Source organism: Polyodon spathula, chromosome 9, assembly GCF_017654505.1.
Source record: "Polyodon spathula isolate WHYD16114869_AA chromosome 9, ASM1765450v1, whole genome shotgun sequence".
Lineage (NCBI taxonomy): Eukaryota > Metazoa > Chordata > Actinopteri > Acipenseriformes > Polyodontidae > Polyodon > Polyodon spathula.
Window position 1 is genome coordinate 49,771,080 of NC_054542.1, and position 24,254 is coordinate 49,795,333.

Consider the following 24,254-nt stretch of genomic DNA (forward strand, 5'->3'; position numbering starts at 1 on the left):
ATGCTGGGATAGCGGAGGACCTCGCCTCTTGCTCCAGGTGTCATGGCGACGAACATCGAGCAGATTTTCCGTGATTTCGTAATGAATAAAATCAAAGAAATTCAAGACGAAGAGCAACACACCGGGTAAATATCTACCCTAAAAATATTTCTAACCATGTGTGGTTCGTTTAAAAATGAGTGTGTTCACGTTTTCTGTTATTTCCCTGAAAGTGATCTGCACGTACACGCAGTGTTTACGGGCCGGTTAAAAAATGCAGGCCTTTGTGTTTGTATTGTTTTAAGAAGTGTGTGTGTGTGTGTGTGTGTGTGTGTGTGTGTGTGTGTGTGTAATATATATATATATATATATATATATATATATATATATTGTTTATTGTTGTTGTTCTAGGTGCTGGTATGTTAACAACACGCACGCATGTATATTACCGGATTGTGGTTTTGATTTTTGTTGAATCGGCGTTGCTTGCACTGCAGATTGTCAACATTAGCGATACATAAATGACTAACTGAAAAGTATTACTGCTTTACAACAAACGCGTATTAAACTTGGTACCATCCCAGCAACCTTGGTCTTGCAAAGCTGTGATCAGATCTAGTTTAAAGCAATGTGCTAGGGAGCACAGTTCCGTGAAAAGCACGACTCATTAAATAAACTGTATCTACATCGCAGATTGATTTTGTTAGTCCATAATTGAAAATTAATTCAAGCTTCTTAATTAAACTTTCAGTTTTGTTTAAGAAACATGTAACTTGCTAGTACTGACCAACTGTATGTGTCTGTGTATCAGGCACCCCACGCAGCACAGCGTGGGTCACGGATATCTCCTGCACGGTGTGCGTAGCGGCACACAAACATTGCCGACGATACATTCTAGCGTCAAATCCCTACACATTTTATAAATCATGTAAACAACCGTTTCAGAAAAAAATAGCCAAGAGCTCAACTCTTAGATAGGCCTATTGTACCGTTTTCTTACTGGTACATTAACGAACACTATTGCGGCCTATGACAAATGAAAATGCGCCACTGTGCCCGTTAATTATTAATACTGAAAGTAATGCAAATCCCTTGACTTCGGTACGCTAGTTAGAAAGGTATATAGTCTTTAGGTAGACGGAGGTTGTATTGCACTATTTACATTATGTAAACCCTGTTTTTTTTTTTTTTTTTTTTAAATATATCTACTTATTTATATTTACGACTGTGTACTCTTTGGCATCATACTTCTTTCCCGGGTGATTAAAGTTTGGGGTCCGAGTCGGGGTTTTGTTTCTGTTTTTTCACTGAGACTGGCTGATGTAAGGTTGAAACGCCTGACCAGTTCAGGATGACTTGTTTTATGAATCACAGTAAGTCCGAGTTGTATTATAGAGCGTCTCTAAATTGGGAATCGGGGTGTTTTCTTGCCTCCACACATTGCGTGATGATATGTGCAAAATAACAACATTTAAATAAGTGTGACATTGGGAATCGTCTACAATGATAGCATAAGTCAAAACTAAGAAAGTGTTTAACAGAAGGCACATTCTGTATCTAGTATTAGAAAACGGAAAGCACTCGGTTTTGTTGTTTGTTTTTTATGGTTTCAGGATTGATTCTTATTAAATAACATTGATAATCATAAGTTTCTCAAGTTTATTTTTTAATGCAAGAGTGAAGTACTGTAGAATGTATTAAGATTTCCATAATACAGTAAATATCCTTGCATAGTGACTTATTGGAAATATGTGTGCATTTCAATGTCAAAGTATCAGCACATTTACATATGTTCCAGTGGGTACCTTGTGCAGTAAAATGGCAGCTAGTTGTCATTAAGATGTGATCAGTGTGTGCTGCAGTCTATTGAAATGTTTAGCATCATAAGTGAGCTTCTGATTTTCAGTGTTTTACCCAGATTTTTCTGCTCTCCTTTAAGAATTAAATTGATGTGTATCGTGTATCTTAATTACAACTGAGAAACGTGTTCATAGTACATTTGTCTTCTAATTTGAAACAACTAAGTGGGCTTTTAAGTCGGTCGAGTATAAGTTTTTCATTTACAACAGAATGTACAAACGAAATCGCAACATGTTAATAAGCGACTAGTCTTTACTAAAGCTATAATGAAAAATAAAGTATTTTAAACTGGACACTATTACAGTCGTTATGCGTAACTGTATTTACATTAATAAAGGTGAGTCGTTTCTACCTTGAAATGAAAAAGTAACCCTTAAGATTTAAAAGCCCATTTAGTTGTTTCACAGAAAATCAGTTGTATTTGAGATACACAAACGCTAAACAGGTATTATTAATTGGGGTCTACATTTTTAAAGCAGAGTAGAAAAGTCTGGGTAAAACAGCAACAGTCAGAAGCCATAATCATAAGACATCTTTCATTTTTGATGACTGTTTTGATCTGTTTTTCATTGAACTAATACACAGCATCAAATTGTGGATGGCATAATTGATATCTTGCATTGCACGAGATAAGATCATTTGCCTTTCCAATAAATCCACTAAATTGGTAATTCCGAGCCAAATCAACAGACCCAGGCACATTTTCCAGGGTCACCATCTTAGACTTTTGTCATTTCAATTGTCAGTTAATTCATCCTATTATATTCACAAAACCAGTTTCCTAGCAACACGTCCTATGCAAATGTATATAGGCTGAACTGGTTAACATGGTAATACAACTTGTGAATGGTGTTCAGCAGGGTGTCCATATATGTAGAATATAACATGGAGTAGGATACAGTGCAGTAGACAGTAGTATTATAAGGGGCTACATTATAAAAATGTGCATATAAAAATACTGACTCTCCTGTGTTTGGTGTAGTGTGGAGAGCGATGCCCAGCCAAATGGAGGTGTGATGCCTGATTTGGATAAGCAAGATGCCAGAGATGAGGCTCCTGGGATCGAAGGAAACCAGGAAGAGCTGACCCAGACAACAGAAAGTGTTCAGTCCGGAACTGTTGAGGCGCAAGAGAGCTCTCAGCCTGGCAAGTCTGCTTCTTCAGATAGTATGCCTTCCAGGGCAGACCAGCCCTGATCCTTGTGTCAGAGTCCAGGCTTTTGTTGTTCTTTCCACTACATACATCTACAAATATACGCATGCATGACACATTTAAAGGTCCTGGTTAAATCAAAAACGTATATATTCTATAATGTATATTCAGTTTGTTTTTAGACTTCTTTATTTTGTAAATATCTTACAATAAGGGTTTCACATAACATACGCATGTGCATCGATAAAAAAAAAAAAAATTCATATAAGCAAGGGTGCTTATGCAAGGTCAAGCATATTATCTGGCTGTGACCCACACCTGCCTAACCTCCTGATTTTCTGTTGAGTCTTAAGGTCTCTGGGATCTGTTGACAATCTTCGGGTAGCTGAGCTTATTATCGCTAACCATAATTAGGGAGGGATGTGATTTTGTCAGGGTAAACATATTAAAAAAACAGCACAGTCACAGTTAAAAATAGACAATTTTACAGAATGGTCACGGCTACAAAGATTTGAACTTAAACAATATATTTATTCATGTAATATACTGTAATTTAGTATTTGTGCAAAGTAAACATGTATAAATACTCTGTCAAGTAAATATAGATTTTTTTTTTTTACAGTACCTCTTTAAAAAACTATAACGACTTTGCTTACCTTTTACTTAACATGTATACCTTGTCCGATGTGAAAAAAAAAAAAATAGTAAAAATTAACACTTTTTTTTAAATGGTTCTGTGATAGGTGGAATTGTGCGTAATTGAGGTATCTTTGTAAATGCAGCCTTATTTTGGTGTTTTATTTTATCAAATTGAGGGTGGGAAATTTGGGCCGCCTCTTCAATTTGAAGGAAAATATATATGTATGTGTGTGTGTGTGTGTGTGTATGTATATATATATATATATATATATATATATATATATATATATATATATATATATATATATATATAATGCATGATTGTATATGTGTAATATTTGATTGCAGATACAGAAGCCAATGTGATTGCACAGAGCTCGCAGGCTGGAGAAGAGAGTGGCAGCAAAGAAGGGAGCGAGACCCCCAGGAAGAAGAACAAGAAGCATAAGAGACACAAGAGCAAGAAGAAGAAGAAGAAACGGAAGGAGGAGAAGAGGTCCCGCTCCCGATCGGGTAGCAGCTCGGAGTCTGGAGTGGAGTCTGACTCGGAACTGCGGTCACGCTCCAGGTCTGCTGTCATTTCACCACTCACCACTTTTGTACACTATACTATTAAATATGTATCTCAGAGTTATTTTTGAGTTAGTAGTATCCACATTTGTTTATGGATAAAATATGGTGGTGGATCCCTCCTGGTTTCCCTTTCTCTCCTATACTATGAATTAAGCTTTGTGGGGAAAGAAATAATTAAGTGCTATGCAAGGCAGTTTGTGTATGTTGTATATGTTAATATATTGCCTTCTATTTCTAAGAAATGTTAGTTATTTTTACTAAATCAGTTTTAGAACAAATATCAGGGTGATCCTAGGCACTCAAATAATAAAAAAATGAAAAAATGAATACAGAAATGACATGAAAACCAGGATTTCTGTATATGTGCTTTCAGTTCATTTTGTCACATGTTGTAGTTGGCAGTCATGCTAATGGATTGCGTTGCAGTATTATATTGCATTCCGTTATATAACAGTTACATTTATGTTGCATGAAAACATATTAAAGTGATTTAACATGCTCCAGTGCTACAGTACCTTTAACGCCTAATTAGGATTCCCATATTTGGACATGCATGAGCGGTAGAGGTTTCCAATTATATAATTTGTTAACTAGTGGAATATAAAAAAATAAATATGTAAGCCATGCCCCCCATAAAAAATGTAAAAATTATTAATAAAAAAATGATATATATATTTTTTAAATAACTGCCAATATTGACCACTTTCCAAGTTAGATAGAAAAAAATATATCTGGATATTACAATTGCGAACTTTTATGAGGATTTCAAATAAAAACAGTTTTCAAATATTTTTTTACCGTTGACAAGCTACAAGGGTTTGTCCGAACCATAGTCTGTATGTAAAAATGCCCCAAACAGCGTCATTTTATGGAAGTTGGCCAGACTAAACAAAATTTATACTCGAGCATTTTCTCTTAACCTTTGTGCCCAAATAGGAAGTCTATCTCCAGTTATAGTCCCATGACTAATGACAATGTGATTTGTCCCCATTGAGCTGAAGTAATTGAAAAGTGTTCTTTTCTGTAGTGTGAAGAGTGCCAATGTGATTCCTACTGTGAAGGAGACTGGGGCCAGCGAAGAGGCTCCCATCGCCCACAGGGCACAGAAGGAGGGAGAGATTGAGCAAACAATGGAACAGGACCCTTCTGGGACTGCAGAGGAACAAGGGAACACACAGCCAGGTAAGTGCGAGAGAGCAAGAATAAGGAGAGCAGATTCATGCTTTCACATTTGGAGTATTCTTTAGTTATTGACTGGGCTGTATTATTTTTCACAGTAAAATGGCTTATTTCTAAGAATTGTCCTGTTCAATATTGATCATTTCTCTTTACAGTTATTATACAACACATTAATTCCAGAATTTTCAGTTTTAGTCCGTCTTTTAAATACATTTGATTTTCACCCAGTGTATTCAGACAAAATCATAAAAAATATATAAACAAAAATATCCCGGGACAAATAAATTAAATGCCCCCTTCTTGTACTGGACAGAGTGATATTTACCAGAAATATTTCCCATCTTTGCTGCTGCTGGTGTCTTTTTGTTTTTGGTGAAGACGTTTTAAAGAAATCGTTCATCCCTATGCAATGTGTTCAATCATTTACTTGAAGCAAACTAAACCGGTTGCCATGTTCCTAACTGTGAAAAATAGTGTGTCGGTAAAGCAAACGTTGTCTTTGTTTTGTTTTTAAGTGATACAAAAATATGTATATTTACACTGTTCTTACAGAAATATGGCTTTTTATGGGGAAGTACACATTTCAGAATTCTGCAATTGGTGATAACTGGGGGAACAAAATACAGCCTTAGACATTCAATGTAGGCACTTTATTTTTGGCATTTGCCTGTTTCTTTTTTTAATGAATATGAATATAATCTACAGCTGGAGAAGAGAGTGGTGGTGAAACACACAGAAGCAAATCCAAGAAGCAAAAAAAGCATACAAACAAGAAAAAGAAAAAGAAGAAAAAAAAGGAGGAGAAAGAAGAGAAGATATCACGATCTCGCTCGAGATCGGAGAGCACTTCAGGATCTGGGACAGATTCTGAATCTGAATTAAAAAGGTTTTCGTTGGATTCTCTGTTAAACTCCTCAGACAGCCAGGTGGACAGGCCTGGTGCTGCTGTTGATAAAGTGGTTAACACTTGTACGTCGCTGGAGCCAAGACTTGAAAAGGATTTAAGTCCTCCAACAGGGGTGGTATCTGACACTAGTGTCACTGAAATGCAACTTCCAGCAGGCATTACAGAAGTTTCCACCTCAAAACAAAATGGTTGTTCATCAGGAGAGATTGTCATTGCCCCTGTTCATGCAGATGTTTTCGACTCTACTAAAGGTAAGGACTCTGATTTTGTTGTGAAACCTGAGGAAAAGCAAGCTGAACTTGTTAAAGAGACTGAAACAAAGAAAGACATGAGTAACCCGCTGGCAGTTAAAAGAGAAAGCAGTGAAGTGAAAAAGACGAGAGAGAGTCTTTCAAGGTCTCGATCCCGTTCAGGATCCAAGAAACACAGCTCTAGACAGACCCCATCTAAGAAGAGTCGTAGCCGGTCAAGGAGCCGGCAATGTGCTTTAGGAAAGTTTAGCTCAAGAAGGGGTCGTTCCTCGTCAAGAAGGCGATCAAGGTCGACTTCCAAAAAGGTGCGAAGTCAATCTTCAACCAAGTCTGAAAAAAGGCATTCCAGATCAAGATCAGTCAAGCGTAGGTCGAGATCCCGGTCTCACCTAAAGTTAAGCCGTAAGTCGAGATCGGTATCCTTTAAAAGGTCTAAGCGCTCAAAATCTAGGTCTCGCACAAGAAACAGAAGGTCTAGGTCTAGATCGGTCAGGCGTAAGCACTCAAAATCGAGATCCCAATCACGAAACAAGCGCTCAAGGTCAAAATCGAGGTCTAGATCACCAAGACGAAGAAAGCGAACACGTTCTAGATCCCAACATAGAACCAGACGGTCAAAATCTAGATCCCACTCAAGAACCAGACAGTCTAAATCTAGGTCTATCACAAGGAACAGGCGTTCAAGATCTAGATCACCCAGACGAATCAAGCGATCTCGTTCCAGATGCATAGTAAGAAACAGACGTTCAAAATCTAGGTCACCCAGGAGAAACAGGAGGTCTAAATCTAAGTCACCTTTGCGAAGCGGGCACTCAAAATCTAGATCCCTCAAGAAAAGTAGGAGGACAAGGTCTAGGTCTCCCAGGAGAAACAGGCGCTCAAAATCTCGATCCCCCAGGAGAAACAGGCGCTCAAAATCTCGATCCCCCAGGAGAAACAGGCGCTCAAAATCTCGATCCCCCAGGAGAAACAGACGCTCAAAATCTCGATCCCCCAGGAGAAACAGGCGCTCAAAATCTCGATCCCCCAGGAGAAACAGGCGCTCAAAATCTCGATCCCCCAGGAGAAACAGGCGCTCAAAATCTGGATCCCCCAGGAGAAACAGGCGCTCAAAATCTCGATCCCCCAGGAGAAACAGGCGCTCAAAATCTCGATCCCCCAGGAGAAACAGGCGCTCAAAATCTCGATCTCTCAGGAGAAACAGGCGCTCAAAATCTCGATCCCCCAGGAGAAACAGGCGCTCAAAATCTGGATCCCTTAGGAGAAATAGGCGCTCAAAATCTGGATCCCCTAGAAGAAATAGGCGCTCAAAATCTAGATCTCCAGCAAGACGCATGAGGTCTAAATCTCTTGGGAGGAATAGATCTAGATCAAAATCGCAGAGACGAAATAAGCGATCAAAGTGTAGCTCCCTAGACAGACATAGGAGGTCTAAATCTAAATCACCCAAACAAAAAAGACACTCAAAATCTAAGTCTCCCAAAAGAAACAAGCGTTCAAAATCGAAGTCTCCTACAAGAAACAAGCTCTCCAGATCTAGATCCCCCTCAAAGGACAAGATGTCTGAATCTAGATCCCCCTCAGAGGACAAGAGGTCCCAATCTAGATCCCCCTCAGAGGACAAGAGGTCCCAATCTAGATCCCCCTCAGAGGACAAGAGGTCCCAATCTAGATCCCCCTCAGAGGACAAGAGGTCCCAATCTAGATCCCCCTCAGAGGACAAGAGGTCCCAATCTAGATCCCCCTCAAAGGACAAGAGGTCCCAATCTAGATCCCCCTCAAAGGACAAGAGGTCCCAATCTAGATCCCCCTCAAAGGACAAGAGGTCCCAATCTAGATCCCCCTCAAAGGACAAGAGGTCCCAATCTAGATCCCCCTCAGAGGACAAGAGGTCCCAATCTAGATCCCCCTCAGAGGACAAGAGGTCCCAATCTAGATCCCCCTCAAAGGACAAGAGGTCCCAATCTAGATCCCCCTCAAAGGACAGGAGATCTGAATCTAGATCGCCAGAAAGAAGCAAGCTCTCAGGAAGTAAATCACCGACCAAAGAGTCTAACTCTGGATCCCCTGCCAAAGACCAGTGTTACAAACCTATAACCCCATTAAAAATGGAAACATCTACTTCCCCCAAACCAGAAAGGACGTTGGGATCAGTGTCTCCAACAACAGATATATCTACAGGACCTCTTTGTGCAATGATGGAAGAAGACTCAGTGCCACAATCTTTTGCAGCAGACAGATTTTCAAAGTCTGGCTCTCCCATTAAAGTTGATTGCTCAGAATTAGAATTTCCAGTGACCAATTCATCTTCTCTTGTGAACAGAAGATGCATAGAAGTTTCTTCACTGATTAAAGACGTAAAGTCTAATATTATGACAGACACTACTTGGGCAGCATTATCCCCTATGATAGCAAACTGTTTAACAACTGAAAGCACCACAGTAGATGAGCATCCAGTAAGATCGGCATCTCCCTCAATAGATAGTAGTTATAAAACCAGTTCTTTGTTGAGGGAAAAGTCCCCACCATCTGTATCCTCAGAGTTTTCTGAAAGTGGGTCTCCAAAACCACAGCAGTGCTCAAGATCGGAATCCCCAGTAACAGAAAAGGACTTGACTCCTAAATCGCCTCCCTCTATAGGCCAACCTTTAACATCCCCTTTGACCCAGACTTTTGAGCTGAAACCTGAATTTACCATGTCAGACAAGTGCTTTAAATTTGAATCCTCCCAGTCAGACAGTAACTCACAATCCAAATCGCCAGCAACACAGAGTCATTCGAGATCTGCATCACCAGTAAATGTTGAGTCCTCTAAATCTCGGTCCCCTACATCAGATCGGTGTTCAAAATCCGAGTCCCCTACAAGGGAAGATATTTCAGTATCAACTCCTGCTGACAGACAATCTGAGTCTAAACCTCCAGTGGCAAACATTTTTACAGGGTGTAGTACTCCCTGTATAGGGCAACCTCAAAGTTCTTGCCCCCCTAAAGCAGAGATGCCTTCAGAATCTTTATCCCCAGCTCGAGGCACTTGTTCGCGACCTCTATCTCCGGCAGCGGAGGATTGTCCAACATCTGTGCCGGAGACAGACGGATGTCCAAAATCTCCCATTACAGAAAAGCATTCAAAATCCCCAGGGCGAGAACAGAGCTCAAAATCTAAATCTCCTGCAGAAAGTGCATGTATTAAACCTGAAGTGCCTACAAAAATGAATCGTTCAAAATCTCGGTCTCCTTCGACGAACACAAAGTCCTCCACTAGAAACAAGAGTTCAAAATCTAGATCCCCCTCAGTAAAGAAACACTCAAAATCCTCCAAGCAGAAGAAGTGTTCCAGGTCTGGATCTCCTGCTAAAAAGTCAAAGTCTCCATCAAGGAGGAAGAGATCTAGATCCCCAGTGAGAAAGAAACATTCCAAATCTAGATCTTCCAGTCAGAAGAAGAGGTCTAAATCGAGATCACCTGCAAGAAAGAAGAGATCAAAATCTAGATCCCCCATAAGAAGAAAGAGGTCTAGGTCCGCTACAAGAAGGAAGCGATCAAAATCCAGATCCCCTAAAAGAAGACGATCAAAATCCAGATCACCTGTTAGAAAGAAGCGGTCAAAATCCAGGTCCCATGGAAGGAACAGACGTTCAAAATCGAGATCGCCTGCAAGAAGAAAAAGGTCAAGATCTAAATCCCCTGCAAAGAAGCGCTCAAGATCAAGATCAGCCACTCGAGCAAGGCGCTCAAGGTCCAAGACTCGCTCTGTCTCAAGACCCCGAAGGAAGTCGCGCTCAGTGTCCCGAGACAGGAGGTCTCGCTCTGCAGAGAGGAGGAGGAGGAGGAGAGCCAGGTACCGGAGCAGGTCCATCGAGCGCTGGAGGAGGTCCAGGTCCTTCAACAGGAGGAGGGTCTCCAGATCTCCGGTGCTGCTGCTGAGGAGGAGAAGGTCAATATCCAGGACCCGGAGGAGCCCCAGCAAGACCCCTCCACGCCTCACAGAGCTGGGTAAGGACAGCCTCCTCAATACTTCTCTAGCCATGTGACAAAATATGACAAGTCCGACAAGGCTTAATCTGTCTTGACCAGATAGACAACCAAAGTGTGTCTTCTGCTGTAGAGATGTACATGTCCCATTTTGTCATGTGGTTTTTTGTAATGTACATCAGATGGGTTTGATTTGGTACATAATTAAAAATCAGGGCTTTTGAATTATGGACACATTTTCTATATATATATATATATATATATATATATATATATATATATATATATATATATATATATATATATATATATATATATATAAAATACACATTCACCCTTGGTTGCACTCCAGTATGCAAGTGTCCATGACTAGAATTATTTTCCAGCTCAAGTTGAACTTGTTTTGTCAGCCTGATTTGAATGGTCTTCTTGAGCAAGCAAGGCAGAATTAGGAAACGAAGCCTATGCATCAGCAATCCAGTGACGCATTCATCGGGAGGTAAGGAGAGAGAAAACATTGACTTGGGGCTCTCTTTTTTTTCTGCAACATCGGTAAAAGAACGGATATAGTTTTAATGCTGGCTAATGGCTCTTCATAGGTGTTATAACTACTGTTATCGGCCCTGTTCATAAAACAAAACTGGGAAGCAAGGTGAAAAAGACTGGAAGTTGTCAGATCCCTGAAAGCCAAGAAGCAGTAATTCAGGTTGAGTGCCAGGCTGTCCATGCATTGTGGGCAGATTGCTGAAGGATTGTTTTTTTCAGTTTTCAAACTGTTTATGAAACTCTTCAAAAAGCAGCCCTTAAATAAATAAATAAATAAATAAATAATTCCAAAGTTTTGTGAGAAGGACCAATATTTGTGGATGTGCTGGGAGTTTGACTTGTCCTTTTCATGAAGCGCAGATTTCTAACTAAGCTTCAAGAGTATGCTGACTTCTGTGTAACCATTCAGCCTTTACCCGACATTATCTGTAACCTGAGAACAAGGAAGCATTGCATTGTGGTAAAACGCCAAACTGATTTTTCTGCTTTCCTTGACAGATAAGGCCCAGCTGCTAGAGATAGCGAAAGCTAACGCTGCTGCCATGTGTGCTAAGGCTGGTGTGCCCATACCCCAGAGCCTGAAACCTACTGTCATAATGCAGCTGCCGTTACCACTGCCAATCCCCCCGCCTGTTGAGGAGAAGAAGAAGGTGGTCCAGAAAGTGACCAACAGCACCATTCTGGAGCTCACAGAGGTATGCTGTCAGGGCTCCGAGATTAGGAAATTTGGTGGCACCTGTGGCAATTGTCCCACCAAATAAATTACTGCAATAGAGTTATTGTGCTGAAATGTAATACTGCAACTTCTTGTAGTGCCAGTAATGCAGTGGAATAGTTTAGGGGAGACAACAAAAAGGTTTCATTAATGCAAATAGAAAGTAAAGTGTAACACATGTACAAAAATAAATCTAAATCTGTTACAAGGGTTATAGCATTGAATATTTTAATCAATGATCAGTCACCACGATCTGAACATTTTCTAAATGAGTTGTTACTACAGACTTCCCTGCTCTACGCAGTTTTATGATATTCTACAGGCATACACAATAAAAGTGAGTAATTCAGTTCTGTTTACTGCAGTATTTTAGAATTTTTTTTTTTTTTTAAGTTATTAGGTGACAATTGAACTAAAATCATGGGTAGTTTTACGAAGGAAAAATATTTTCTGTATTCCAAATTTTACGGATTTGTCTTTTTAAAAAAAAAAAAAGACTACAGTAAAAAAACATACAGAATTGCCAGTGTTAATGTTTTTAATACCAATTTTGTTTGTGCTTTAACAGAAGTGCAAGCAGATTGCAGAGAGCAAGGAGGACGAGAATGAGGTGTTGAACAAGCCGCACGTGTCTGATGATGAAGAGGAGGAGCAGCCCTTCGGAGGCCAGGGTGCCAGGCTGGGAGAGCTCAAGGGCATTTCCTTCAGTCTCAGTGTAAGCCTGCTGTTCTCACTACTGCATCTATAGTCTGCTGTCCAATCAAGTGCTTGGGTCACAAAGCAGCATTTATCTTTATCTGTTTCTACCTAAATGGAAGAGCCATTTCTCTTGCTGTCTTATTTTATGGTGCAGTCTTACTGGGTGGTTCTGTGTTATGTTGCTCCATAGTTGTCATAATTGAACGGTCATGTCACTTGGTTTGAATGGAATGAGGAAGACTTTTTCTCAGTCCAGGCACCTAGGATTCTGCAGACATAGATAGAACCTAGAACCGCTTGGAAAGATTACAAACCCCATACAATAGCGAGAGCTTTGCCTTTAAGCTCTGCTTGTCTTCGCAGAACCCCTCGGTGAAGCCGGCTGCCAGGACGGAGGTGGCACTGACCAAGGACTTCCCAGTGTCCTCGGGCTCGCAGCACAGGAAGAAGGAGGGAGACGGTGCCTATGGGGAGTGGGTTCTTGTCGACAAGGGGGCGGAGAAGGAAAGCAAGGACAACGTCTTCACAGACACACCTGTACAGGTGGGAATCACACCTCCGCTCTTCCCCCCTGCCTCTGCAGGATCCCAGGGGGGTTCAGACTCTTAGGTCACGCATCCCTCTTAACAAACAAGCACTGGTAGAGGCAAGGGAGAGCCATTGCCTGTAGGACTCGCTCCCCTGCCTATAACAATTCACAAGGCAAACCAAGCGAGAGAGAAACCCACACATGCAAGTACCCTCTTGGAACTGACAGGCTGATTTTTGCAGAGGTGGAAAATACCCCATACATATTCACAGACAGCTTGTGAACATGCACGGCATGGTAGAGACTTGTGAGAACTCGCAGTGGAAACAAAGTTTGCCTGGGAAATACACAAAAACCCACATGCACCCAAACATACACGTGTACATACAGGGTAGTAACCAGTGGATAAACCAAATGCTGTTTCCCTCCTTCCCAAACCTTTGGACATTTCTTAATTAAAGTGGTTACAATGCAAGTTTTTCTCCTCGCCAGTAACTAGACATTGTTTTTGTAAAAGCAGTTTCTGTTGGTTAGTTATTTTAGAGATCAAGGGTGTGATTTGATGTTCCTGCAATTTAGGAATATATATATATTTAAGTTTTTTTTTTTGTTATTACAGATTTTAATCTGTGAGCTTCTGGGCTCAATGGCTAGTGTGCTGCTTGCTGAACCACCAGCTGCCCAAACTATTGTAACCCTAGTTTAAAACATGGCAGGGTTGCTTTTTTTGCAAGCTTCTTGGTACTAAAGACAGTGTTCCTTTGTAGAGCCAGTGACTGACATTTTTTTCTCTGTGGTGTTTAAAATCAGTAGAGCTTCAGCAAATCTGTTCAAGGTCAGGTTATGATATTTGCCAACTTCAATATATTAGTACTGTCTGTGTCTGGCAGTGGACATTGCCAGTGATTGCATAGATCTTTTTAATAAAATTCTTCATGTTTTAGATGTTTTTAGGCTGTGAAAGGTTGATGAAGGACGCTAAATAGAACTGGATGGTTATCCAAAACGTTAAACTCAAGCTAAGTCAGCTATATACAGCAGAACTAAAACAAATCTTAGTAATATAATTGGACAAACGTTTGGACAAGAAGTCTTTTTCAACATCTTTCGTGTTATAATGGTGGATTACTAAGACAATTTGACTGAGCATGTCATTTTTACTTCCACTAAGTAGACATTAAAAGTGCTGTGTAATGTGAAAGAAATATAAAATGTTTAAATCTCAGCCTTAACAGAAATCAACGGGAATAAAAAGGAAAAAGAAAAACACCCAGAAAATCTGAGCTGTGTTTGGCTGGTGTTGGTCAATACACCCTGCTTGACTGAAGACTGATCGCTGTCATTAATGCCTCCTGGGTTGAGGTGCACAACAAGTAGAGATGCAAGGCCTCTGGGAATCCCTTGTTTCTTTGGAGTTTGTAGACGTAGGGATTGCCTGCCTGTTTGAAGTCACTCCTGATTACTGAGTGCAGCTCTGTTGTTTGCCCAAGGTCAGAGCTCAGAGTGATTGCTTTCAGCACTGCAGTGCTCTGTTGTGAACATGCATTTACACACACATTCATGGCTGTACTATAGTCTATACACTGTATATACTGTACTACAGTATACTGTATATACTATACTATAGTGTGTGTGTATATATATATATATATATATATATATATATATATATATATATATATATATATATAATTTGTAAACACTGAGCCACAAGTAGAATAGGTGTTTAGAATGATGTGTAACCTAAATGCTCATTTTTTGTAATTTCGAGCAGCAGTCTTTACCATTGTGCTTTTCATATGTTAATTCTCCTCTTTCTGCATTGCAGTGTTGTGAGCACTGAGCTCTTGTTAAATTCAGTACAGTAATGAAGTGGTCTCCAATGAATTACTTCCATTCATATTTGTATAAACAGGTGCATCATAGACAAACACATTCCTGTAGCCTCCCCTGATGTAACCACATTTGTCTTTTTATATAAAAATGACATTTTTGTAGGTTTTTTTTTTTTTGTAGTCGGATGTTGTTTTGTTTGCTTTGTACATAATGCAATGTTGATTATTAAAGGAAGCTCCTAAAATCAATCTAGCTGGCTTTTTGTATGATTTTGTTCAGTTTCTTTATAAGACGACTCTGTTCATTCCCCAATAAAATCTGCAGTTAATAGATTGTGTCTGTAAGTGATCTGATTGGCTACTTGAGCAGCCCATAACAACCTGAAAAAAAGAAAGAAACTGGTTGCAAAACATCACCCAGGACAGGGTAGTGTTGCAGACTTCCACAGAGTGCTTAACGGTTGTGTTACAGCCGGTTTTCAGGAGTGGAACCTTACTCTTCAAACCGAATGTCTCAAAACTACAAAGACTCTGCTCTTTGCAATGTGGTCTTCCTGTTATACTTGACCTGTTTTGTTCAAGCGTTTGGATAGAAGCAACATCTCTTCGTTGAAACTGTGCCTGTTGAGCTTTTTACCTGGGTTTCTTTGGAACTGTTACGAATGGTGTTTTTTTTTTTTCTTCACTTAATGGAGTGTGTAAAAATGAAAATGAAGTGATACTCCAACTGAAATCCAGTTTACTAAACGAATACAGGTTACCTTGGAAGTCCTATTGAATCTCGTTGACTCGTTTCCACTGCCTGGCGTTACAGGCTTCGGCTGCCTTCGACTGGGCACTGAACTCAAAAGAGCCTTTTAGTGCTTTTTTCCAAACCTGGCCAACCTCTGAAATTCTTGTCATGCGTGAAATTGTTCAAGTTAACAAAGTTCTCTGCTTTCGGTGAATACAATACAGCTGCTTTAAAAAAAAAAAGAAAGTCCTATGCGTGCTTTACCAGTTTGCCTATAGAGTAGCTGCTTGGGCGAGCAGTGCAAACACCCTGTTTTGTTGCCGGTAGCGCCAGACAGTGGAAACGAGGTCTCCGATTCAGGTCATGCCCACTTTTCTATCCAGCTGCAACACAGGCTTATACTAGAGCCTCATTGTGCTTCAAGGGGTTTCCAACTCCACTTTCAGTTATAGATATAATTGTTTATGTGAGTGTGCAGTGGGTTATCAGTAAAGATGAGACCTCAAAATACATGGCTTCAATTCTTTGCATCACGTAATTCACTGCAGGTGCACAAAGCAATGACATCATTTCAAAATATTTTGGCAAAAGGTGGAACAAAAAAAGGTAAAAGTTGGCGTGGAGGGCAGTTGATCTTCAAAAACGGGTCTTCTAAATGATACTGACGATCCTCTGGAACCAAAGCAGGGAGGAGGAGTTCAGTTCTTGCTGTGATCCAGATGACTCTATCTAGCAGAGGGAAAACCTCTTTAACATGAGTAATATTAAAAGAAAGTCACACAAACATGTCGTTTCTAGTTAATAGTATCTATTGAAGCAGGCAGCTTGGTGAGTCTCCTGGCTACCCCTTAGCTGCAGTGTGTGCGTGTGTATGTGAGTGGCACTGCGCTAGATTTGAATGCCGTCTTGACTACTGAGGGACATCTTCTATTGTACTGTGGAAGCAGTTGGTTGTCTTTGTGCTACACAGTTTTGCAAAATACATGAGGTACACATGCATTGCCCCCCCCCCCCCCCCCCTCCCTCCCTCCTCCCTGGTACCTTGCAATAACAATCTACAATTCCTGAAGTGTAAGGGATGATCTGTGGACGTGTGTGGACTGAAAGGTAACGGCTCTGAAGAGGCATCGTGTTTATGGGTGTGATGTGTACCCAAGCCCTTGCCCAGTCATCCTTGACAAGCGGTTCTATAAAGCATCACAGTGTATGTGTGCTTGACCCCATTCTACCCCAAGCAGTGGTCAGTCGTGATGCTTGGTGCGTAGAGCCCTGTGCCGGGAGCCCAGCGGGAGGAAGGAAGTGGATCTGTTTCCGTTTCTTTTAGTGATTCGTGGTGCTTTCTCTCCCAGCCTGTGGACATCACACTGGCAATGAACGAGAGAGCCGTGGCACAGAAGAAGCTGGCAGAAAACCCCTTCGATATCAACGCCATTTGTATGCTGAGTCGAGCACAGGAGCAGGTAAGCCCTGAACGGCTTTTTCTATGTAGTTCTTACATCGTGGATATTTATATTCTATGCAAATTACTTTTTTGTTAAAATTACAAAAAGAATAATTTGTTTGACAAATAGTCATGCCAACTACTGTACATTTGTAACGTAGCATACTCTGAACTTTGTCCATAAAACAAATAAACTTGACCATATACATACATGCATGCCATTACAGTTTCTCAAAATGATTGAAGAATCTGAAGGCATCAGGGAAAATGTTAAGTTATGCTAATAATTTAAGCTTTCTTTTACTTTCTGTGCTGAGTCCTTTCTGGAATGATTCATTTAGTTGCTACTCTGGGTTGAAACAAGGTGAAATTAGGATTAGTAGTTATACATTTCCCTCTAGTCCAGATACTGGATCTCCGAGAATAATTCCAACTAAAAGAAAAATCATGCTAAGTGAATTTGTGTTGTATTTTACAATGCACGATATGTCCAGACAATGACCTTGATAACAATTAGAATGACCTATGTACAAACCTGTGTTTACCCAGTTGTTGTTTTTAATGATGATTGTATTTCAGTGGCAAACACAGCCACAGTGATGTGTCAAGGCGGTTGTGATGTGAACGGTCACTCTGCTGCTGCCTCCCCAGGTGGACGCGTGGGCCCAGTCCAGCAACCTGCCAGGCCGCTTCACAGGGAGCACCGGCGCCCAGGTCCTGTCTGCAGAAGAGCTCTCCTCCAGTGGACCCCAAGCCTGGATACGAAAGGTAACCCTCCACTCCACAGCCATCCCGGCTTCATAGAACCTGTGATCGGTAACCCTTCACCTGCAACTCGCAGGGCATCTCCAGTGGTTAGACAGCCCATAGGCATCAGATCTGCAGATGCTCAATAAAGAACAGGGCACACATCTATCACACAGCAGGGAAGCACAGCTTGATGACACAGGCAGTACACATACTGCTTACCATGCCATGCAATAACTACATAATCGTCTCACAAATGTATTTTTGAGAGACTAAAACTAGATGACTAATGGAGGCAGTACACATAGAATAAATACAGTGACAGTGTGCTTTCTGCTGCATGCAGAAGATGTTTCATATCTGGGAAGTTTTTCTTGGTGTGGTGTTGATACAGTGTAATAATAATGTTTATATTGCCTTGTGTGAAACATGTCCTGTTTAAAGTGGGTTGCTTGTGCACACTAACATTATGAAGTTGGAAATGGCCAGCTTTATTATAAAACCTGCCTTTGTATAAAAGAGTGCTGGTAGTGTGAAATTTATGTTTTTACTCCTTTAAATCTGGGTTAATATCTCTTGATTTGAAATGGGATTTTGTGAAATGAATTGGGGTGAGATAATAGAGGGTGGGGTGAATAAGGGGATAAATCCTTCTATCAAAATAATTTTTTGCAATACCTGCATCTCACTGTGTGTTTTAATTACAAAATCAATTTTTGATAAGCAGCACACGTTTAGATTTGAGAGTAGAAACCTCAATGTTTTCCTGTCTCAGTTGAGCACCCCACAGCTGTACTTCAGAAACATTCACTTCACAAGTTAGTTTGTTCTGTTTTTACCCAAGTTCTGACTCCTGCTTTCTGAGCCCAGCCCCTGTTCAGTGGTGTTTAACCCTGTCTCGAGATCTCCTGATGTCTGTTTCATGTATTTTCATTGATGTAAACAGTTCACTAATCTCTGGCTCTACTTCAGTTTATTTTTTAAAGTCCATTGTTTGGTTTTCATGAAAGAAGAGCAGAACTCTAGAACTTTGGTCAAATGTTGCACTTAGGTTTTTGCCAAGTGCGTTGATTCTATCACTGGAGTCAATTGCCACCCCTTGTAAGCCTTCATCATATTGGACAGTTCAGTTCCTGTTTAGGTGCTGAGCTGCTAACGGCCAGGTTGAAATATTTGAATAATTTAACCACAGTGATTATACATTCCTGTGGGTGGCATTTGTGTGCCACTTGATGCCATTTTAAAGATGTGTCTGTGGTTTCATGAAGACCAGCATTTTTGATCTCTCAGATGTTTTAGTTTGTGAACTGGCAACACCACTGAAGAGAATGAAACAGATGTTGATGTTGAAATTCTATCAAAGCAGGTACAAAACGGGATGGGAACCCCTGGGCCCCTGTGACTGGGGGTTTGTGTCAGGCTCTGCATGGTGGCCTCTTTGGTATAAAGAGGTTCCTTGGGAAAGAGGGGAGGAGGAAAGCTGGAAGTAAGTACCCCCGTAGCACCGCCCACTGCCAGCTGTACTGACTGAGGCTACCACAGCTGCTGTGAAGATGAGGGGGTTCCTAGCAGAGCGCCAAACTGGGCAAGAGGTGGACCTGACCTGAAATGAAAAGGCATCCTGTGTTTCCATGAGCTCTGATCCTCCTAGTATCCCTCCCCAAAATCACCCAGGCTTTTTGAAATGCTTGAGTGTTTTATATACACACCTTCTGTTGTGCACTCAGCTTTGCACCGGTAACATGAACACATTCAAATCGAACAGACATGCATTATAAACTGTGTCACTATGTGCGGTTTGTGGCGTTTACAATGAAATGTGGGTTGTCAGCATTTTGACTATAAAGAACAGACACCTGGCTACTTGGCAATTTTAGTAGTGGTCTCTAGTAAAGGGGGTGTGTGTCTGTTTCGGGTGGGTTGGGTAGAGGAGAGAGGTGAATGTTCACAGACTGACCTGTGAACTTTCACCCCTCTGTATGGAAACTTGTTGCAGGGTCAATCCTTGTAGCTGCCTTGTTGCCATGGTCACTGTCAGGCCCTTCTAATCACAACAGACCACGGCCGCTGAGGCCTAGGTACGTACGCAAACAAATAATCATGTGTGTGTTGTGTGTGTATATATATATATATATATATATATATATATATATATATATATATATATATATATATATATATATATATATATATATATATATATATGTATGTGTGTGGATGTATATATATAAATTAATAGCTGTGCATTTTGAGGAGGTGTAGAATGCCAGTTTTACTGTGTTAAGACTTGATTCAAACATGTCTGCTTACAGTATTGCCACTTGATGTCTGGACCCTCTCCTTCCCCCGTGAATTCCTCTTCCCAGGCAGGACAATGCCGTAGCTGTCTGTTTTCCTGTTGTATCTCAGCTGGATTCAGTATCTAACTACAGTAGTCCGTCGCGTATCCAACTGCGGTGGGACCAGAGTAAGAGTGGCTTTGTCGGATCAGTTAATCTTGTTTTAAATACCATTCCACAACTACTGTTTACACAATTATCATTTTGAGATTCAGCTTTTACTAGAGAGCTCTCCGAAATCCCTTGTTTAGAAAGATACAGGGTATTAATGCTTGTGCTAGGGTAGCTGTCTGCCGTGTGGGTACGTGCATTCGCTGCTGCATTCGCCCCGCAAGCGAACAGGATTTATTGACGCTACCATACAACACTGTGGGATCTAGTGTCTCTGAACTAATCTAATCTGTTCAATAATAAACGAACTCGCCCGGCTGTAGGTGGTTTTGACTCGCTTACTCGCACTTCGGTATCCAGCCCTAGTTGTGGTTCTTACTCACTCACTCTCTCACATACACATAGGTGAATTTCAGCTTTTTTACCCCACCTGGCTTTGGTTTTGCAGCAGCCATAAGGTGAATAAATGGAACCTTTTTTATACCTGATGCCCTGCTGGAACAGACCTACCTGCTGATTTAGATTCCACACCTGGCAATCACACACAACAGGCATGCTCTCCCAGGAGCATCAGGTACTTCATTCATTAATTACAATAAGTGACACTATTTACAACGTACAATTCCCCACATGGACCACTACAACTCTCCAGTTCATAGATGTGTAGCCACATCTTTATAGTGATCTTTATCCCTATGCTGTAGCCCTCCTTTTACACTGAAAAATATTATTCCAGCTGATTCCACAGAAACAAAAGGAATGATGCAAATGGAAGTAAAGTGCAGGAATTCTATCTCGAAGCACTGGGCTGTTTGCAGTAATTATGATATCTATCTAGAAATGTGATCCCAGGGTCAGGAGTGAGAGCGGTCCTAGCATCAAGGACGAGCTTCCATACTGACAGACAGCTATTCTTTGAGATTAACAAAGCAGTGTGTTAAAGTAGCAGCTCTACTACATTTTGGGCAACAGAGTGCAAAGCACCGATCTTTGAAGAACAGTGGCTTTGTTCATTCGAATTGAAGATTTCAAGGCTTAGTTTGCGGTTTTAACCGATTTTGAAATCTCAGGGCCGTTTGAGCTTCAATTGCATGTTCTCCCAGTCTGAAGTCATGATTGTAGGAGGAGAATTCTGTTGAGCTGTGGTTATGGGTGAGGAACTGTTCTGATTTTAATATTTCAGCTGTTGCATTGCAGTTCAAGGTGAATGTTAGCCCTTTTTCTAAGGAATCGCACTGACAGAATTTTGTGTCAAAGTGCTCTTGAATTGCTATCTTTCCCCAGATTGCCCATTGAAAATTTAGCAATTGAATATGCTTAGATGTTGATTGAAAATGCAAAAAAGCAATCTCCAGAAGTATCAGTCTTAATATCTAATGTTTGGAACTTTGACATGAGTCTCTCCGCTCTAGTGTGAGCCCGTATGAACCCGATTGTAGAGGTGTGTTGAGACTGGCTGCTAACGTAGTGTTTCTTCCGTGTGTCTGTCTCTTCTTCTCTCACTCTCTCTCTCTACCCCACGCTCACCCACTCAGGACCAGTTCCTGCGGGCGGCCCCAGTGGCTGGAGGGGTGGGCGAGTTCCTCATGAGGAAGATGGGCTGGCGAGAGGGGGAAGGACTCGGCAAGTACAGGGAGGGGAACACGGAGCCCATCCTGATAGACTTCAAAACCGACCGCAAAGGTGAGCCAGAGCCACAGGTTTGCTGTGTAAAAACAAGGTGATTTTGGCTGAACTCTGAAGGGGTGTTAAGACTCTTTCAGGAAGCAGGAAATGTGTTCCAGGCCACCCTGTTAGACTGCTGCAGGGAAGCTGACCTAACCGTGAGCGTAACCAGGCTGTGAAGGGCAGTCGTGGTAACTGGCTGTTTCTTATCCATGCAGGTTTGGTTGCTGAGGGGGAGAAGACTCAAAAGTCTGTTAACTTAACCGTCATGAAGGATCTGTTAGGTAGGTGCTATGTTTCTGTTTTATTTTATTTCCAGTTAACCCTTCTGTCTGTACTATTGTTACTGTTCTCAGTGATTTTTAAACAGGCCACATCAAGGACACTGCTAGTAGCAGGCAGTCAGTCATGTCAATGTAAGTAAAGAGGAACATGTCCAAACAGGATTCTCTCCCTAATAGCCTGTCTTTGCTTTAATGGAAATCCAGTGTGTTAAAATGCTTAACATCTTCATTTGCTAAAATGCTTTTCTGTGGGTTACTTTTCTTTCAGAACCTCTTTTATAATCAGTTCTCAATTTACATCCAGTGTTAGAATTTGTTCGGGAAAGTCATGTCAAAAATGAAAAAGCAATCCCGAGGTGAAAGAAAATGAGTTGAGATATTATGGAGAACATTGTGTTTAGTTCCCAATATGTCTCCACTCCTCCACTCCAGGGAAGCACCCGATCTCAGCACTGATGGAGCTCTGCAACAAGAGGAAGTGGTCACCCCCCGAGTTCGTTCTGGTTCATGACAACGGCCCTGACCATCGCAAGAACTTCCTGTTCAAGGTGAGCAGCTTTCAACTCCATTCCAATGAAATAAAGAATGTGCAACATCTACAGTACAAATCCCAGGTGCTGGGACTTAGAATGCAAGATTCCATCCACAGCAACCTTATTATGTACGATTTTAAACAGGTGCATAACAGGGACTGTACCGAGTTGCTCACTGGGTTACATCCATTTAAACGGATGCATTACAGGGAATGTAATGAGTTGCTGACTGGGTTTTCTTCTCCCCTAGGTGATGTTGAATGGAAGTGAGTACCAGCCCAGCAAGGCAAGTCCCACCAAGAAGCTCGCCAGGGCCATGGCGGCCACTGTGGCTCTGCAGGCCATGGGCGAGTTGTCCAAAGAGGGCATGGGAAATGGACCGACCTTCACTTCTGCCAGCAGTTAAGAGCCAGCTCGCCACACACATACGGGGTGCAGCAGGGACCCCAACTCCCACACGTGCATCGCTCCTGGCGAAAAGGGACAGCCAGGAGATTATGCCTTTCAGTTACTCTTTTTTTCTAGGTTGTTCACCAAGTTGAGCCAAGGAAGCATTGCTGTAATTACCAGGATTTGTAATGGTCACGTCTGCAAGAAAGAATAAGATTGTTTTTTAGTAGATCCCAGGTGCATACAGTACTTGAAAATTACAGAGTTGTTGTTTCAGTTGTCAGCTTGAGAGGAAAAGCCACTTGACCATGTGTTGTGGCTTTGATCAGGCATCATCAGTAGAGGTAGGAGAGAAGGACAAATATCCAGTATAGATGTGTGCAGAAATCAGGGCCAAAAGAATTAAGACCTTTTTATGCCATAGAATTGTGTAGCTATACTGCCACCTTAAGTACACATAATGCACTCAGATCTGTGCATATTATGTTGGGAACCTTTGAACTCTGAATTCTTAGCTCTGCTTTTTCCTCTGCTAAGTTGCAGTGACTTTAACTCTGGGCTGCTGCATGACCTAGACCAGCTTGTCTCTGATGTACTGTGCCAGCAACCTAATTTCAGCCTAAATATTTTGCCTGTGTGGCTATTTCACCGTCTTCATGTAGAGGATTTTTACTACCTGTGTTTTGAATAATCCTATTTTTTTGTTGTTTTGTATATAAAATATGTTGGTGTTTGTAATGTTCCCTAGTTGACACAGTGGTTTTAAATAAGAGGAATGAAAACAAAGGAATTCCCTTTACCAGCAAGTGATGGTTCTGTGTAAGGGCTTGGGATCAATGTGTATATTTTGTTATCTTTGCAAGTGACAAAAAAATTAATAAAATCTTGGTAGGTCTTTGAAGGCTGACTTTGGAATCTGTAAACTATAATGTAATTGTTTTCACCCAGAAACAGCTCATTGCAGCTTGTTTTAAGTAAGCAGTATGATTAAAATATCCAGAACTAGAGGTTGATTTGTTCAACCTGTACCCGGATAAGTCACTGCCCCAGGGAATCATCATGGATTGCATCAAACGCCATCAGGATTACTGAAAACAGGTGCAAGATGAAATTCTCCAACAGCCCAGGCTCAGATAATCTGGGCAGGACATAATTTAATCAAAAACCTGTGTCAT

General features: G+C 41.2%; 1 protein-coding gene across 8 annotated transcripts; it reads left to right on the forward strand.

Moving 5' to 3' along the window:
• LOC121320987 (serine/arginine repetitive matrix protein 2-like) lies at positions 1 to 23,974 on the forward strand. 8 transcript variants are annotated; one of them, XM_041259861.1, is made up of 15 exons: positions 1 to 125; positions 2,822 to 2,985; positions 3,979 to 4,198; positions 5,231 to 5,385; positions 6,088 to 7,414; positions 7,547 to 10,533; positions 11,557 to 11,753; positions 12,342 to 12,488; positions 12,836 to 13,015; positions 16,919 to 17,029; positions 17,662 to 17,778; positions 21,743 to 21,890; positions 22,091 to 22,156; positions 22,589 to 22,704; positions 22,940 to 23,974. In XM_041259861.1, exons 1-15 carry the CDS (start codon positions 43 to 45, stop codon positions 23,093 to 23,095), a joined length of 6,174 nt encoding a protein of 2,057 aa, XP_041115795.1. In that variant the 5' UTR covers positions 1 to 42; the 3' UTR covers positions 23,096 to 23,974. The 8 variants fall into 8 exon arrangements, 4 of the variants coding, with proteins under 4 accessions (XP_041115795.1, XP_041115794.1, XP_041115797.1 ...); XM_041259860.1 differs by having other exon boundaries at positions 2 to 125; positions 6,088 to 10,533; XR_005950898.1 differs by lacking the exons at positions 22,091 to 22,156; positions 22,589 to 22,704; positions 22,940 to 23,974 and adding an exon at positions 19,754 to 19,835 and having other exon boundaries at positions 2 to 125; positions 6,088 to 10,533; positions 21,743 to 21,829.
• The last annotated feature ends 280 nt before the right edge of the window (positions 23,975 to 24,254 follow it).